This window comes from Peromyscus californicus, unplaced genomic scaffold (genome assembly GCF_007827085.1).
Source record: "Peromyscus californicus insignis strain IS unplaced genomic scaffold, ASM782708v3 Scaffold_6__1_contigs__length_162567912, whole genome shotgun sequence".
In the NCBI taxonomy this organism is placed as follows: domain Eukaryota; kingdom Metazoa; phylum Chordata; class Mammalia; order Rodentia; family Cricetidae; genus Peromyscus; species Peromyscus californicus.
The window spans coordinates 63939300-63958233 of NW_026294584.1; the positions used below are offsets into that span (position 1 = coordinate 63939300).

At 47.5% G+C, this 18934-nt stretch overlaps 1 protein-coding gene across 1 annotated transcript in view; it reads right to left on the reverse strand.

Moving 5' to 3' along the window:
- Paxip1 (PAX interacting protein 1) overlaps positions 1–18697 on the reverse strand; it is a 48036-nt gene extending 29339 nt beyond the window's left edge. The window contains exons 1-5 of the mRNA XM_052719971.1: positions 18564–18697; positions 15694–15828; positions 10716–10759; positions 8276–8339; positions 720–833 (exon numbers count right to left, since the gene is read on the reverse strand). Of these exons, the coding sequence (XP_052575931.1) occupies positions 720–833; positions 8276–8339; positions 10716–10759; positions 15694–15828; positions 18564–18644 (438 nt within the window). The 5' untranslated portion in view covers positions 18645–18697. The remainder of the gene's footprint in view (positions 1–719; positions 834–8275; positions 8340–10715; positions 10760–15693; positions 15829–18563) is intronic.
- Positions 18698–18934: the final 237 nt, after the last annotated feature.

Here is an 18934-nt window from a genome sequence, read left to right on the forward strand (position 1 = left end):
CTGGGATCACAATGGTGAAAGGCTACAGCTAACAAAGGGGGCTGGTTTCAGCTGCTTTGTTCTAAACACACACGCGCACATCGGGAGGGCAAACAGCACTGCCCTTCTCCAGAAGCAGGTACCAAATGTCTTGTTTCTCACCCACCCACCCACCCGTGAGTGTTCTCCTAGGCTGATATGCACACTAGAATGCTAGTACCTTCCTTTTGGATTATTTTCTCCCTGCTGCTGCGGAGGACCTAGGGCCTCAAGCACGGGAGGCAAGCACTCACCACAGCCCAGAGCAGACTCTGCAGCATCAGCATCAACACCAGAAGGTAGGAATCTGCCCATCTCCTGCTGACTGCCCAACGTGCTGTGGGAACCCAACACCCAAACCCAGGTCCTCTGGAAGAACCCCAAGTGTGCTTCTCGAGTCCTCTCTCCAGCCTCCAGATAATCAATGAGCAAGTAAATAAGTATTACAGGCTGATGTAAATTCAAAGACAACGCTTGACAAACCCACCCTATTCATGTACTTCCTCTTAAACTCGTAACTTATAATCTCACATCTTTTATGGCAGAAACTGATAGAAGCAGCTTTTGCAAACAGAATCTAGTCATTGCAAAGAGTGTCTTTAAAAACACTTCTGATCCGTGTGTGTGTGTGTGTGTGTGTGTGTGTGTGTGTGTGTGTGTGTGTGTGTGACATAAGAGGATGGTGCATTTGAAGTGCTTACCCCCTTTGGCTCTGGAACAATCAAATGTGTGCACTTCTTGTTGAGGTTCAGCTGGCAATTGCCCCCGTGGAAAGTAATCAAGGCCCACAGGGCACTTCTGTCCTCAGACGACACCTGCAGAAAATAAGAAACACGACTTCACCACACATTCCGCCATTTGTCCATTTCTACTTCATCACACGGCCGTGTCCACACAATGCGTGCGTTCAGCAGTGGGCTCCCTCAGTCAGCTGGCCAGAGGATGCTGCTAAGAAGTAAGAGCAGCACTCGGCCGTCCTGCCACTCCCAGCAGCTTCACAGATAAGAAGCCTTTTCCATGTCACTAACTGAGCAAAACTTAGTACCATCCTAGGCTGGGGAAGTAGCTGGGTGGTAGAGCTTGCCTTACATATACAAGGCCTTGGTCTAGATCCCAAACACCACAAAATAATTTTTAAAAATTGCCATCCATGGCTGGAGAGATGGCTCACTAATTAAGTACACTGACTGTTCTTCCAGTGGACCAGGGTTCAATTCCCAGCACCCATATGGCAGCTCACGACCATCTGTAACTCCAGTTCCAAGGACTCCAACACACTCTTCTGGGATCCTTGGGCATTGCACACATGTGGTGCAGACACAGACATACATGCAGACAAAACCCCCATACATATAAAATAAAAGCAATGAATCTTTTTAAAATTCCATCTACACCCCAAAGGCTGAATAGAGGATTCTGGTCAATTAAAAAAAATGATACAAAAAAAACTAAAAAGGGCAGAAAGATTCCATTTTCCATCATTTCTGAAAATGTTCAAACATCAAACTTATATTTTTAGAAGCCAGTAAGATGGCTTCCTGGGTAAAGCACTTGTCATGCAAGCCTGATGGCCTAAATTCAATCCCAGGAGCCCACGTAAAAGCAAGAGAATCAACTTCACAAAACTATCCTTTGACACCTGACCCTCTCAAAAAAAAAAAAATAATCATAAAACTTTTAAATCAGTTACAAAGAACTCCTTCAGAATTAGTTAACAAATACTAATTATGACAAGTATAAAATTACAAGATAAAAATACAGTGGGTGGAAAGCCAAAGAGAAAACAAACGTTCCATGGGGAAAGCCTGAAGCAGGTGCAGAAGCCACAGTCCTGACACTTCGGAGCACTCCGCCCTGCGGCCACCACTGCCTGCCCTCCATGTGCAGAAACTGTCACATGCCTCTCAGACGAACCTGACTACAACCGTGGCACACAGAACTTGCCATCAACCCCAGGGACATTTGGGAACTGTGAACACAGAACTTGCCATCAACCCCAGGGACATTTGGGAACTGTGAACACTGGCACCTGACACCCCAGTGTGTCAGCCCAGATCCAACTCTACACACAGTGCCAGCTGCTTCTCTGAGGCAGGACCTCTGGGAAAGGACAAACTAACTTTTAAAGGATCAAATTTAGTCTGAAAGGCAAAAGAAACACTTAAGAAATGTAACGCACATTCACCTTAAGATAATCGCATTAGGCACAGGAACCTTTTCTGGATAAACGTATTATAAATGAAGACTATGGGTGTTAGTGAAGCCTGGGTTTGTCTCTACATTTGCTTCCAGAACTGATAAACAGCTGACTTCTTAATGCCAGCAGTGGCCCCCGTGGATCCATGGACAGCCACTCCTAGAAGCTGTTCTGTATCCCACACTGCTCTGACTACATGTGAGCTTTCTAACGTCACTTTCAATCGGTACCTGACCAGGCTACTCCATTAGTGGGTTCCGGCAGCACTTGCAGAATGAGGTTCAATTATCTGACAAAAGACTGATCCGATGACTCACTATGCAATCTCTATTTAAAATGAGTGAGAAACCTCATCTAGATGCAGCCTTACCACTTGAGTGGCCATGTCAGAAAGGACCGGCTGCTTTACCAGCTACAGTAACTGACCTTCACTGTGCACATCCTGCCACAGGCACACACCTCACCAGGCAGGGCGCACACCCAGGAGGACTGGATCACGCTCTCTGACAACCAGCCCATCAACTCAGAGCCCACTGGAACCGAGTACTGCAAACACCCACAGCAGCTCAGACCTCTGCAGCAGGGAGACTCGACTCCACACCTCCACACCAGCGACTGCCACCTCCTGGCCAAAGGAGACGCGAGTACTTTTATTTTCGCTTTTACACTTTTCTGTCATCTCCAAATTTTCAAAAGCAATCTCTTTAAATGGGGAAAAGTGCTTTTCTTTTTTAAAAGGCATCTTTCTGAGTCATGTTGGCTCCAATGCTCTACTGCCTCCTCCGTGTCAGGCTGAATCCCAGCTCTCCAGCATGGCACCAAGGCAGCTTGGCCTGCCTGGCTCCTGTGCCAACCACACCTAAATGCCATTGTCAACACACTAAACCACCTATGTGCCAAGCCCTGCTCCTGCTATCACTCCTCTGAGTGCTCACCACACTCCAACAATCTGCTTTCTTATCCCATTGCCCTCCCAATGCAGAATTCCCTGACTCCCAAAAAGACTTGCTCCCCTGTACTACCAACTGGCACTCCTCTCAGCTAGGCATGGTGGTGCATGCCTGCAACTCCCACATCTGGGAAATGGAGACAGAAATTCAAGGCCATTTTTAGTGTCTTACTTTACTGCTATGAAGAGACACCATGATCAAGGCAGCACTGAATTGGGAACTTGCTTACACTTTCAGAGGGTGAGTCCATGCCTATCACGGTGGGGAGCATGGCAGCAGGCAGGCATGGCGCTGAAGCAGTAGCTGAGAGCTCACATCTGATCCACAAGCACAAGGCAGAAAGAGACTGGACCTGGTATGGGCTCCTGAAACCTCAAAGCCCATCCCCAGTCACACATCTCCCCCCAAAAAAAGGACACACTTTCTAATCCTTCCCAAACAGTTCCACCAACTGAGAACCAAATATTCAGATATATGAGCCTACAAAGGTCATTCTCATTCAAACCACACTTAGCTACCCAGAAAACTTGAAGTTAAACTGGCCTATATGTTTGGACTCTGTCTTAAACAATTAGAGAGAGAGAGAGAGAGAGAGAGAGAGAGAGAGAGAGAGAGAGAGAGAGAGAGAGAGCTCTTTCTGCTCCGCACACACGAGGAGGAAGGCCCATGATTCCAGCTTCCATGCTCCCCTCCTCAGCCAGCTAACACTCCTTATTCAACACTAAGGTCCCCAAATGATGTAAGCCCTAAGCTGATCTTCTACCTCTCACAGGGCCCAGTACAGTCAAGAAATGTGATTGACAGGGAACCGTACAGATAGCCACTTGCAGCCTCTCAATCTGGGTCGCACCTGGCCAGACTCTCCGTCAGGCTCCTGACTTTCTCTCCAAGACCTACCCAGCACACTACAGAGCTCTCTGCCTAAAATAAGATGGTTTCTGCAGGCAGGAGCCCTCTTCCCCATCTCTCCCTAGAAGACTCCAGAGAGGAATACTAGCTCTTCTCCAACGCCCCAGTATGAAAAGACAGAGCCCTATGGAATCAAGCAGGCCTTGCTCAGGTGGCCAGGCCTGAGTGTGGGTGCATGGGCTCATGCAGTTATTGCTGAAGGCGTGCCAAGCCTGTGGCAGTCTGCATGCAGAGCAGAGCCGAACCATGAGGACAGCTCCTTGTGCTGCCCCTACACCTGTTACAGCACACTGCATTCCTCCATGTGTCTGGCTGTGTGCAGCCTGTTCGTTTCCTGAGGGACGAGTTATACTGTAATTAATGTGTACCCCAAGTCCCTGAGCTTCACGTTGTACATATTTGTTAACACAGCTTAAAGCAAATTAATATTCTTAGCAACCATAAAATAAATATTAGTGTTCCCAGTGTACACTGGAAGCTGATAGTTGCAGGGTTCCGCCCTTTCTTAAAAAAGTGTTTGTGTCAGGAGTAGTGTTGGACTCTCTGAGAGTTCGAGGCCAGCCTGATTTATACAGCAAATTCCAGGACTACACAGAGAGACCCTGTCTCAAAAACAAAACAAAAAGTGCTTTTACCTCCCAGTGAAAACACACTGGAGTTTTCAACTAAGTTCAGTAAATGACTAATGTGACAGACATGCATTAAGAGATCCATAAAGATCTACTGCTTCTGAATTTGGTTTTTCCTACTCAATAAACTTGCTAAAGGATGTATGATCCTGTCATGACTTTGAGAATGGAGATTGGTCCTCAGAAAAAGCTCTGCCTCCAGAGCCCCACAAATGACACACCCACCTCTCAGTGTCTGGACAGGCATGCTCTGGCCACAGCCCCTCACCTCATTACTTTCCATGGGTATCCTCCCCATTCCCCAGGCTGACCACCCTAGGTGTCCACAGCTCAGATCCCAAGACCACTTAGAGGCCTGTGTAGCTCCTGAGCTTCAGGGCCTTGGCTTATTAACCTTGCCATCTTTTCTGATACTGGGTCACAGAACTAGACCGAAGGAGCACACACAACCACACACAACCATCATTACAGACACATGCTGATCCACTGCCCAGAAAGCAGCTGTTCCTAGGAATACAAACAAAAACAGTAGCATCCAATCCACTCCTCCGACTACTCCTAACCAACACCTTGCCTGTCCAATACCCTCTCCAAGTACGTTCAATCCCTGTAACTACATGCCCAACCCAAGGGTCTTTCAGGCCCCTGCTGCCTCTCCCCCATGCTGAAGAACTCCCATCATGCCACGGGTCCTCCAAGTTGTTCCGTGTAGACTGCTCATGGATGCCCCAAATCCCACTGCACACCAGCATACTCTCATCCCTTATACACCAAGCTCTACTTGATTTCCATCAGCATGCCCCAAGCCTCTGGCTGAAGACACGGCTGCTCTGGCTCCGAACTTCAGCAAAGGCACTGACCTCACACCACATAACGGACAAGTCCTGGAACCTGTGCGTTTCCCACCACTGCTAGGGTCCATGCTCCATCTGTGAACTCGGCTCCCAGTCTTCATCTCTGTTCTCCACAGGTGTAAAATTCTAGTGTCCATGCCGACCCCCATCATGCCCACAGCTCTCAGACAAAATTTCCTAGTACTAATCTGCCACTTTAATCTCATTTTCCAAAGTTTCTAATGTGAATGTTTATAATCCAAAATTAACTATGTAGCTAAAACAGTAAGGGCTTCTTTCCCAAGCCCAAACCCAAGGAGCTATCTCATAGTCTTCCCTGACCTCCCTTGGCCACCTAGCCCTGCCTTCCCCCAACACCAAGCACACCAACATGGCTTAAAGGCCTTCTGGACCCAGTCCCATCTTCCTTCAATCTGCCCCACTCCAGGCCCACTCAGGTCACACTCTGTCAAAGTGTATGTGCCTCCCCCCTAAGCCAAACTAATACCCTCCTTTCTAAAGCACAGTCACACCTGGACCTGCCGTCACCTTTCAAACAAAGCATGGCATGTGTGCTACAACCCCATTTTAGACGTTAAATGCCACTTATTACATCTACTACTACTGTTGTTATATGTTAACTACTAGTCTAAGACTAAAAAGTGTTTTCTCATACTCAACTCAGGTTAATATTTAATAATATCCAATTAGCTCACTTAAAACCCTTTAATCAGCCAGGCAGTGGCAGCATACACCTTTATCCCAGCACTTGGGAGGCAGAGGCAGGTGAATCTCTGAGTTCAAGGCCAGCCTGGTCTGCTGAGCGAGTTCCAGGACAGCCAGAGCTACACAGGGAAATCCTGTCTTGGAACCTGCACCCCCCTCCCCAAAAAGACCTGTAATCATCTTATATTAGCATACTTTTGGCTTTCTTGTTTCCCCAAGTCAAATCTACTGAACCTCACATCTCTGCCCTCCCCACCCCAACTCAGCCCGGCCTTCTCCCTTTCTCAGAGTCTGAACCCCTTCTGGCAGAGGCAATGCCTATGGAACCCTGATGCCCAATGGATGTCAGAGTAGGGAAGTGAGACGCACTGCAGATGAAGCACATGGTGCTAGTAGAGATGGAGACATGTAATATGGCCTCACTTCCCATTCGTCTGATGTTGAATATGAATCTGGAAAGCACACAGACTGTATGGAAAATAATACAAGCCGCATATACCCAGAACCCCCACCATTTACAAGTTTGTACATTAACCAAAATTTAAGACTATCCTCATGTAAATATACACATATACAGATGGAGGAGGGGGAAGCACTAAAAAATAAAGTAAAAAAAAAAAAATACAAATCTCAACAGACTCCTGTGCAAAGAAATAAAGGGGTGGCTTGAATGATCTGCACCAAACTGATGCAGCAGAACACAAAGAAGCCTCTATAATTCCCCAGAATTTCTAGAATTTATACAACAGAAAAGAACAAGGAACTCCAGAGAAACTTACTTACTCATTGCCTGGACAAAGGAGGGGTCACTCAGACTGGCAACATCATGGGTTAAAGGTTAAGTCTAGCCAACAACCTAACAATGGTAACCCAACACGCCCTGGTTCCCAACCTGCCTGGGCAAGGCTGAGGGAAGAGGAAAAAAGGCCAAGGCCTCCCCAGTTCACAAGCACCCCGCTCTGCTCCTTTCTCAGAGGCCTGAAGAGAGGACGACAGGCCAGCCCCTCAGACCTGCCATCACAAGCACCCAAGGACAGACAGTGGGACCACTGTGAACTGCACTATCTCCCACCTAAGTCACTGATTTTGGCACACTGTTTAAAGAGGACAGCCCTGACTTTGTGATTGCTGTTATAGCTCCAGCTTTAGTCAGCTGCGGTTAGAACAGGACACAACTCCTAAGGATGTACTTTAAAACAATACCCACCTCTCTCAGGACCCAAAATGAACCACCATCAACATTCAGTTCCTCCATTTCCTGTTTTCCCTGGTTGCCGTAATGCTGTGTATCTGTTATATTCAATTTTTCCACTACTATCATGACCCAACTTTACACTTCTATAAAACATCAATTATCTAAACTATTCTGTAAGTGTATGAGATAGGGTTCTTAAGCACCTCCCTATAGCTGCCTGTTTCTGACTTTGCCCTCCCATAGATAACATGTGCATGGCCATCCTCATTTCCAAGCTTCTCAACACTGGGAGTATTATACAGTTCTTGATAATGCTAAACCTTCTCAAAGAGTTACACTGACTTTGCCCACAGTGAGCAGTATGTCCCCTGCATCCTCACCAGGACTAAATGCATCATTATAAATATAATTAAACAAAAATTCTTATCTCATTATTAAAATGTTCATCTGACTAAAAACTATAGCAAACAGCTTGATGAGCTAATATAAGCTAAATCCACTCCTTAGAGTCATCTGCTAAGGTTGTTATCTTTTTCTTTTAGTTCATCTATATGAAAATCCCTAAGACTACAAAGCTGAGTGAATTTTGTCATCTTCTAATTTCAATTAGTTCTTTTTCATATTCAAGTTTTAAATATCTGTATTTCTTTAAATTACATATGTATGTATATTTTATAGTTAGACAATGGTAAGTGTGCTAGGAGTTGATTATCAAATATAGTCCGTTTAGCACAAGAATTCTAGGGAACTGGTTAACAAACAGGTCACAGGTCCAAGCGCATGAGCGCTCAGAAGTCATAGATAATAACCATGCTTACCTGAGAAAGGCAGGCAGTGAGTCCAAAAAAAATCTGACAGGACTCTGGAGAGAAACCATTGACTCTGTGGGACAGTTATTAAGATTGCAATGAAGTAAGACGAGCAGCACAAGGGAACTCCACTACACGAGTCCTGCCGGCCGCCAGGGCAGGCTCTGCCACCTCCCTCCCGCTTGGAGCATTAGCAAGTGACACAGGCTGAAGATGACCAGACTGCAGAGCAGATGGGAGTAAAGCATGAAAGGAAGCGAGCAATTTCTAGTAAAGGACATCACAAAATCCAATTCTCTACTCATGTCATCACTAAGACAGACTCAGTGTGTTCACTGGAAACTTCCTGACTCCCAACTGTTACCTAACTATACACCACACAGATAAACGGAACAGACACACAAACACACACCCTAAAAAGCAATATGCAGAGGATGTCACAATGCAGCACCCAGGCTGTGCTTGTCCCACACAGGGCTCCTTCCTACAAGAGCCTGTGGGCTCTGAACTCAAGCAGGACAACTCAGGGCCCTAGAATCCTTAAAATATAAATTCCCAAGTCCATCCCTAGTTCTAAGGCTGACTGACCCATTCTTCTGAGTTCTGCTGTGCTTCAAAGCACTGATAGAGAAGGTCTCCTGGAGACGGAGTCTTCAACACAATGGAATGTCCAGAGTTCAAAACAGTTGGGAAGAACCCACTGAGATAGGTGGACTATGAACAGACTAAACTGTAATTGCTGTTTAGACCTCCCTTACGGATACACGGACAAATCCTAAATGTGGGCCATTCCTGCCCGTAATAAATGGAGACACAGGCACAGAGCACTCTGATCTATTAGCCAAGGTCTTTCTACTCTGCCACCTAACTTCAGGGCTTCTCTCCTTCTAAAGATGGGGGAAGACACCAACAAATCTCAAGGTGACCATCAGCCAAACTTGGGCCTTCATTCTAGTGCTCTAGTTTCTTTATGGACAGATAGACAAGAGCTCAAATAACCTTCCTCAGGAAGACTGGTGTAGAGAAAAGGTCCAGAAAAGACATCATGGATAAGACACTTGACTCCATCTCAGAAAGAACCACTTTCCTGGGGTTGGTTGGTCTGTCTGTTCGAAAGCTGTGCTTATAAAGATACAAAACAAAGAACCCTTCACTCTTTGCATTCTGAATGAAGAATGAGAATTTCTGAGCCAGAACTGCATCCTACAAGAAGAGTTGCTGAGAGGAAGGCTTAAGCATCTGAGGCCCTTGGTAGTGCTCAATTGAGTCTCTGCTCAGACCTGAGTATATACATTCAAAACAGCTGTGTGACAAAGTGTGCCTTACAGCTGTAAGACGAAGTGCCTTGAATGATGGTGTCCTTCCCCAGGTGACCAGCCTGAACTTTAGTGTGTTTCCTGGATGGTAGAAATGATTTCCAACGTCAAGTTCTGCTTGGACTGCCTCTCCAGTGAAGTTTTATCCCAACAGAGTAAACCAGAAGTCACTAGGCCTCCCGGGAGGAAACAGAAATGGTGGAGCGTTCCAGTTGGAACCCAAGACAGGATGCTGGCAGTCATGAGGGGGAACTACGCCATGGCTGACACAGGTGATGAGGAAGCTACCCAGGGTAGAGTGTTTGCTTCTGGTTTTGAGACAGGGTCTCATTTACTGAGGCTAGCCTTAAACGTTCTTCTGAAGCCAAGGACAACCTTTGACTATTGATCCTCTTGCCTCTACCTCCTGAGTGCTGGGATTAAAGGCATGCGCCAACATGCCCAATTCATGCAATGCTAGGGACTGAGCCCAGGACCTAAAATTAAGGTAGCCCTTTATCAACTGAGCTGCAAGCCGCCCACCCACCCCCTCTACAAGCCCCAGAATAAGATCATCACCACTCTATTTTCACATCCAAAGCAAGGGCTGAGTGGAGGAGTGAATACACCTGACATAGAATCTAACTAACTAAAAGATGAATACTTATCAAACCAGGACTTCCTTCGCGTGTTCTCTACGAGTCATTCATGTCTTTCTCACCTGACTTAGAATTCTAAAACTATTTTTTGTCTACATAGACATCATAAGACTGAAAAGAGCTAGAACTCTGGGTCCTCGCCACAACTGCTGGTCACTACTTTTTGATGCAAGTCATGACGAGGACCAGGCAAATACCATTTCATACAGGAAAGGAAAGAGCAGGGACAGAGGTGCAGAGGAAACGGGTGGTCCCACTCCTGAGCCCACTGACTCAATGCATCTTAACCCGCAGCTATCCCCCAGACCCCGATCATGAGCCCACTGACTCAATGCATTTCAAACCTGCAGCTATCCCCCAGACCCCGATCATGAGCCCACTGACTCAAAGCATCTTAAACCCACAGCTATCCCCCAGACCCCGATCATGAGCCCACTGACTCAATGCATCTTAAACCTGCAGCTATCCCCCCAATCTCGATGTAGAAAAGGATACGGCAGGAGAGCACCACACTGCACGGACAGAGTCACCCAGGAAGGCTGAAAAAGAAAAGAACGACACAAATCAAAAACCATTCACAATCTGTGACCAAAAGGAGGTGACTTCACTAGTAGTTGCTTCTGGAAATTAAAAGCTCAGTTGTGACCCACTACAGACATCCACCTGTAAACCTGAGGACCAGGTAGCAGTAACAGAAGATTATGTGCCCAAGCCACAAACCCTAGTCCCAGAATGAAGCAGCCACTGCCTTCCTTAGGCTTGTGACAGATACTTAAGTTTAGGTCCACACCCTACTGCTGCCCACCTCACCCACCAGCTCAGCCCAGTCAGGGAACAGACTAAATTCACATTTTGGTTCTATTTAAAACGAAGGATACACAATATTTGCATACCATTTTTTTTTTTTTTTTAAAGTCTTCTAATCTTATGAATTCCAAACTTGTATTCATTACAAGGTGAACTAACAGCTACCTTCTGGGTACTTTGTATTCTTGGAAAATTAGCTCACCTTATATTTCTAATTCAGTTTTAAAAATTAGACCAACTGTTACTATTCTAATAACTCTATTTCAAGAAAGGACAATCTGAAAGTCTAACAATGACCCCCTGTCAGCCAGCTCACTTCCAGATGCTTGGACAAACAAAACACATAAACTCAACTGCTCATTACTGAGACAGCACCGTACTCAGCAAACTACATTCCAGATCTGTGCAGACGGTGCAAGACTCTGGGCAGACACTGAACAGGAAGAATGCAGTCTCCGTTCATGCCGATCAGTAAGGCAGACACTACGGTCAGGTCTATCTTACTGCCTTGAGACCCAGAGTGTGCCCTACATAGCATTTTCAAGTGACACATGTAATTCTTTTCTTTCTTTCTTTCTTTCTTTTCTTCTTCTTCTTCTTCTTCTTCCTCCTCTTCCTCTTCCTCTTCTTCTTCTTTTTTTTTTTGAGATAGGGTCTCATGAACCCCAGGCTGGACTCAAACTTGATATGTAGCCAAGGCTGGCCTTAAATTTGTGACCATACTAGAATTCCAGGCCTGTACCACCATGCCTGGCTAAAGTCTGTTCTCTATGACAAGAATAGTAAAGTTTACAAAATGAAGAGTGGCTGTAACTGGGGTAATTTCACCAGAGGCATGAGCTGACTTACTGGATAGTATGGGGCTCTGGCAAAAAGCCCTTACCATTTCCTTGCTATAACCAACACTGCTCCCTACTTTCTGATAATCCTGATCAATTCCAATGAAATCTAGGTACTGAGTCAACATCAATCACCTGTACTGGACCAGGCATGGTGGTGCAAACCTGTACTCTTGCAATAAATTTGGCAGGGTAGGAGCACACGGCCTAGACCACATACCAAAATCATTTTGGAAAAAACAAAAAAACAAAACAACAAGCTTTGTGGCTGACTCTTCTGAATTCAGAATGCCTTCTAATGGCCAAACTTTCTTCCCAAGAGGGACACCCCGAAGGCATGAGAACCTGTGGAGCTACAATTGAGCTTACAGGAGCATTCCCTGAAACAGTACTGCCAGCTGTCAATGCCGTCTGCACCCAGAAGGCTGTCACAGCCTGCAGCAATGGACTGTGAAGTTTGGTCTGGACAACAATGGTGGCACTTTTCTTCTGTTCAGTGGGAAGGAGCCATGGGAACCCCAAAGTGCTCTCAGGCAGCTTTAGAAAGCACCAGTTTGGAAATGTACCCCTTTACATTACATCCACCCAGCTTCACAGCCCTAGAGAGCCTTCACAAAGCCTGAGTAGGGTTCCTCAACTTAAACACTTCCAAGTCCATTCCAAGTGGAGGAGGGCCACCTCTCCAGGCACCAGAGTAATGTAAAGCTAGACTCACTGGTAAAGCAGAATGGAAACAGGTTAGAGATGGCTCAGCTATTTTGAGCACTGGCTGCTCTTCCACAAGATCCAGGTTTGATTTCCAGCACCCATGTGGTGGCTCATAATCATCTATAACTCCAGTTCCAGGAAATCCAATACCCTAATCTGGCCTCCACAAGAACCAGGCACATACATGGTACACAGAAACACATGCACACAAAACACTCATACAAATAAAATAAAATAAAATAATTTTAAAAGTCAGTATCCAGGTTATGGTGGTTTGAATTAAGAATGACCCCTATAAGCTCATATAGTTGAATGTTTAGTCACCAGGAAGTGGCACTTTTTTTTTTTTTTTTTTTTTTTTTTTTTTGGTTTTTCGAGACAGGGTTTCTCTGAGTAGCTTTGCGCCTTTCCTGGAACTCACTTGGTAGCCCAGGCTGGCCTCGAACTCACAGAGATCCGCCTGCCTCTGCCTCCCGAGTGCTGGGATTAAAGGCGTGCGCCACCACCGCCCGGCAGGAAGTGGCACTTTTGAGAAGGATTAGGAGGTGTGGCCTTATTAGCGGAAGTGTATCACTGTGGGTGGGCTTTGAGGTTTCAAAAGTCTGTTAGGCCCAGTTCTCCCTTTGCCTATGGATCAGGATGTAACTTTCAGCTACTGCTCTAGCACCTGCCTACATGTTGCCATGCTCCCCACCAAGGTGATAATGGACTAAACCTCTGAAACTGCATGCATACCCCCAGTGAAATGCTTGTGTTAATCACAGTAACAACAGAACAATGACTAGGACGGAAGTATAGGCCAAAGAATCTGCCTGCCCCTGAGAACCAGGCCTCACCCATCCGCCACCCCTACTGCCACCCCCAGCTAAATCCACATTCCAGTAGCTGCAGGAGATCAAGGACAGGCCTCAGCTCAGGCTCAGGATAAGGCAGGAAGTGCCTCCAAAGACTCAGCTGCAGGTTGGCTGTCTTCCTGTGACAAAACACAACAGTTGCTGGCTAACATGGGCACTGCCACAAGTGACAAGTGGACCAGGATGCTAACATGAGTCACCTGACCAAGAACGACAGCCAAAGCAGGTAGAGTGGACAGGGCACAGTCTGCCACAGTGGTACCATGGCAGTTCTTAGAGATACAAGACAAAAGCAGACTGGCTGCTCTACTCAGCCCTACAACTTTGTAATCGCCACTCTGAAATGTCACCTTTTAAGTGGAAACTCCTCTTGCAGGATGAAGCCACCTGCACTGCTGGCCGGAGTGCACTGATCCTAGAGACAGTGTTATCTGGCGATTTTATTACATTTTATCAGGTGGGTGTACCCAAGTATTTACCTACTGTTCATTTTCCTTTACATGTCAGCAGTTTCAGCAATTTATATTTGTTTTTGTTTTGGAACTGAGGATAAAACCTGGGGCCGCATGTATACTGAACACTGCCCTACCACCAAGCTACACCCTTAGTCCCGAAGTACAAATGTCTATGTGCTGCATATGAGAGAGATCTGCATATGTGTGCACCTGCACACAACATCAGGTGTCCTACTCTGTCACTCTCCACCCTAGTCATGGCAACAGTCTCTTACTGAACTTGAAATTGGCTGGTGGTCAGGAAGTCCCAGCAATCACCATCTCCATCCTCCCCTAGTACTGAGGTTACATATATCCATGGCCACGCATAGTTTTCGTGGGTGCTAGGGATCAGAACTCAGGTCCTCAAGCAAGCAAGCTCTGTTATTCATCTATCATTTATCTCCCCAGCTCTGATTAAATCATGTGATAAGCTATCTTACACATGAATTTTATTTCATAGACTAATGGGGGGTAACATAAAGGATTTATTGCAAAGGGAGTCTTGGGGTCAAATGTGTTAAGATCCATCACTATACTTGGTCTGGCAACAGTGACCTAGGCCCAAAAACATGTTTGTAAGGTAAACCTTTCCCTCTCGATCTGTATGAGACACACAACCACTTTTCTACACAATGGCTGACAGACAGCAAGCTCACAGGAAGGGCAGACTAGGATGCAAACTGAAGAGCCAGCCTCCCCAGCTCACAGCCAGATGTCTGGCAAGCTTTAGCAAGAAGCAACAGGTGAAGTACCCAGGAACCACACTGAGCACCAATCTTCAGAGACAAAGGGGGCCTGAGCAAGCATACGTGCTGATGTACAGTTGTGACCACTATATTTACTGCTACAAATGAATCATCCTCTGGCATGGTAGTTTCCTGACGGTAGGTCAAGAACCTCTGTGACTCCTGAGGCAGACCACCATTCAGGCTCATTTTCAAAGTCAAGTCTGCAAGCCTGCCAAATTTTCTAGACCCCAGATGCTGGCAGGGCACCACATCCAACAGTCAGCCAACCCCTCAACACCTGATCTGACTCAGTCACCTCACTCCTAACTGCTATTGTAGAACCATGGGCACTGAATTGCTGGTTTCTTAAAGTAAAGCACTGACCAGTATGAAGAGGGGTAATGGCAGCAGGCAAGGAACAAAAGAAGTGAAAGGCCACCACAAAAGTACCACATCACATACCCGCATCCTGACCCAATAGTCCCCACAGTACAGTATGCAGGTGAACAAAAGCCGAGAAAACAAGTGCCCACAGGTCAGGCTGAAGAACAGTCCAGATAGCCACCAGGTGGACAGCTAGTAGAGCAACCCTCATCAGGGGAGATGAGGCAGTTAGCAGCGCAGAGGCCTCCTCCCCTCAGCTATGCAGATGGAGATCAGGACCACCAGGCAAAGGACAGCTGCCTTTCAGAAGTTTCTGGAATCAAATGTCTTCCTATAATGTAAAACACCTATCTGACAAGGCAGCGAAGCCATTTCCTAGGGCAGGTTTCCTGGGCTGGAGAGCTGGCAGGGAATGACGGTAAGGGAGTACACCCACACTGACCAGGAACTACTTACACAGCAACCCTGCCATGCAGTCATAGTACCACAAGCCCCAAAGTTAAGGCAGGTGACTGAAGTTCAACGGTTTCATTCACCCGATGGCATTCCACTTAACACTGACCCCCACACACCAAGCCTGGCAGAAAGCCCTGCTATAGGGCAAGGCACTGCTGGAGACACATGACTTAAGGCAGAGGCTCCGACTTTCTACTGACCTTTACAACAGGCAAGTCAAAGACCTCCCGGGCTTCTCCCACCTCAGGGTTGTCCCCATCCTCTGAAATGATGTGTGAGGCCAACGCATTGTAGGAGACTTCCTTGGCTTTCCCAGCTTTAAGAAGCCGAATAACCTAAGAAAACAGAACAAACAACACAATTAATTTAAAATAAGTAAGTAAATAAATAAGCCAGGTGGTGGTGGCGGCGGCGGTGCATGCCTTTAATCCCAGTACTTGGGAGGCAGAGGCAGGAGTATCTCTGTGAGTTTGAGACCAACCTGGTCTACAGAGTGAGATCCAGGACAGCCAGAGGTATACAGAGAAACTCTGTCTCGAAAAATTAAAAAAAAAAAAACAAAACTGAATTGCCTTCCTTATCAAAGAAGTCATTATTAGCAATAATAGAAACATTTAATAAACACACCCTGTATCCTACAGACAAGCCTTTTCTTGAGTGATAAAACCAATGAAATGCTTTGGACAATAAAATACAGCAACCCTGATTCACAGTCCAAGATGATTCACAGTCCATAGAGACGCGGTGGCCAGCTCCTAGCCATCTGCTGTCCTCCAGACAGACAGGAGACACCAGGACGCAAAAGCACCTGCTAAGTTCTACAGAGTACCTGCTCTGGGTCTCCAGCCCAAAGGCTGAGGACTGGCAGTTCCACCACAGTGAGGAAGTTTCTGGAGGCAGAGACCTACCAGGAGAATCCTTACTTGTGGGTGCCTATCAGGCAAAATGTACAGAGCCCAGCAAGGGAGCTCATCTCTAATCATGGACAGTGTAGTCTTGGGTGCTATGCACAACAGTCTTTCCTTAAGTCATGGAAGGCTGTAACAAAGGAAGATGGCACCATCAGATCTTACAGATGGACATCAACAGAGGAATACATGGGTTGGCTTAACAGACTGGTTAAGACACAACTGTGACAATTCTCACAACAGCGAAAGGCAGGTCACTAAAGAAATGTCAGTAGCAACAGGAGAAAAACGGGGTAGAATTAGCCAGACAGTAACTAGACAGGGTGCAAGCATAACAGAAAAGCCAAGATGGAAATGCTGGCATCTTCTGGAGGGGCTGATCGGAAGCAGAGAGGGGAAGGGGCACTGCTGCCCTTCATTCAAGTGTGGGCACACTATTCTTTGGCCCCATGTGATAGAAACCTGGCAAGAGACCTCCAGTTACACCCAGAGGATCCTGCTCTCCAGAGATCATAACCAGCTGTTACAGATGGGAGTCAAAGTTCTGAGAGTCACTGAGGCAGCCACCTGGCTGCCAAATGCTAAAGACTCGTCATGTGGAGCTAAGAGTGGTATCAGAGGAGAGTAACTTTACAGGTGAGTGCATGCTGTAGTCAAAGAAGAGCCAAAAGCAGCACAATGCCTTGGATAGTCTGCTGACCATCATCTAAGACCCGAAGCAACCCAGAAAGTGCGTGTCTGAGGCATGGAACATCAACAGTCACCAGCCACAAGCCATCCTGCCTAGACCCCAAGCACCTTCAGACACATGGACTCCATCCACCTGCTGCAGCCTTGCACTACATTCAGGGACATGTACACAGCAAGCTCTCCCTGGCCTTCTCCTCCTCAGGTCCCACTGCTTTCTTTTCATGACAAATTTCCAGAAACAACTCTCACTTTGCTGTCCGTCTTTTCTCTGCATCAGCTCTTCAACTCCCTGCAGTGGAACCCTTCCCATCAAACTGTGGAAACTTGGGTTTCAGACACTGAGGACATCAAACTTCTTCCCAAACTGCACATTACTAATTCTGTCTCACAGAAGCCACCTTGTAACTCCGCCCAGTGACCATCAGGACACATGCCAAGTATATATAAATGTCTTCCATTCCTAGCACATACATTCCACACAGAGAAAACAACTTCTTATGCTCAATATCTGCTTACTTAAGACTCAGCACCTACAGCATCTACATCTATTCATAGATGCAGCATTCAAGAATGCTCTTCTGCAGCACACTGTGTACCAGGCCCAATGCCTGTACTAAGGTGCTCACCACCTGTGAGCTTCCTCAACCTTCATCTCAAGCCTCAAGGAATAGGTGCCCTGGCTCTAAACCTTTAAGAAAACACACTATTTCAGATTACAAGGGCATGCCAGGGAGATTTTTTAAGCACTCGGATTTCACACATAGTTGGGCAAACAGCTCAGTTCAGTGTGTTCCTGGTTTCAAGTGACATTTGGTCCAGGTCTCTTGTAAGAGCCAAAGTCCTGAAATGAAAAATAAGAAAGGGTGAAGAGAAGGAAGGTGGTGGTGGTAGTGGGGTGATCAGAACTGGAAAGAGCCTGTTATAAACACTCATCCTGATCACTCTGGGCTCAGCCAGAAGTCTCTATAACCAAGACCCAACGGACCTCTGTTACTAGGATACAAGTACGAGCCTCTGGAAGGCCATGCTCAATGGTTCTTAGACAATTCCTTCCGTAGGACCCGTCACGAGACACCGAAGGCGACACAACTGTACACGCATAGTTTAGGAGTGAAGATGTCTACAACACCGTCCTTAAGATACCACGACCACAGGCAGTGTCCTGTGGACAGACCCACGGTTACTCGCACGAATCACTGTGACCATGTGGGTAGGGTACCTTCCACACCTACCGTACAATCCACCCTTAGGGAAAACCGGGGGCCGAGAGGGCAGGCCCCTCTGCAAGGGACGCTCTCAGCAGGGCCCCGCAGGATGCTCGGCCGGCGGCCGCACCGGGTCGGTGCTCGCGAGGCCCCTCCCGCGGCCCTTCGCGGCCCGGCGTGCCCCGCGGCTCCGGCCCGGAGTCCTGCAGGGCGTGCGCGCGCCGAAACAGGGGATGGCACGACGGAGGGGCCCCGCGCGGGCGGTACCTGCGGGTCGATGTCGCCCACCGCGTAGTACTTGACCTCGCGGAACAAATCCTCCGGAACTTCGGGCGCCGGTTCCGACATGATCGCGGCGGCGCGGCGGCGCCCGGCCCCGCGTCACCGGCCCGCCGCGCCCAGCGCCCGCAGCGACGCCAACTGCTCGGCCGCACAACCCGGGCCGCAGCCGCCGCCGCCGCCGCACTCCGACCCGCGCCCCCGCCCGCCCGAGGCCCGGAGCGCGGGAGCAGCGCGCGCCCTGAGGCACGTACCACCGCACCCGGCCGGCAGGGGAGCACGTGGGACTGCCCATCCTCCGTGCGCCAAAGAGCTCCTCTTCCACGGCTGCCCCTGGCCCCTGGGCCAATGTCGTGTAT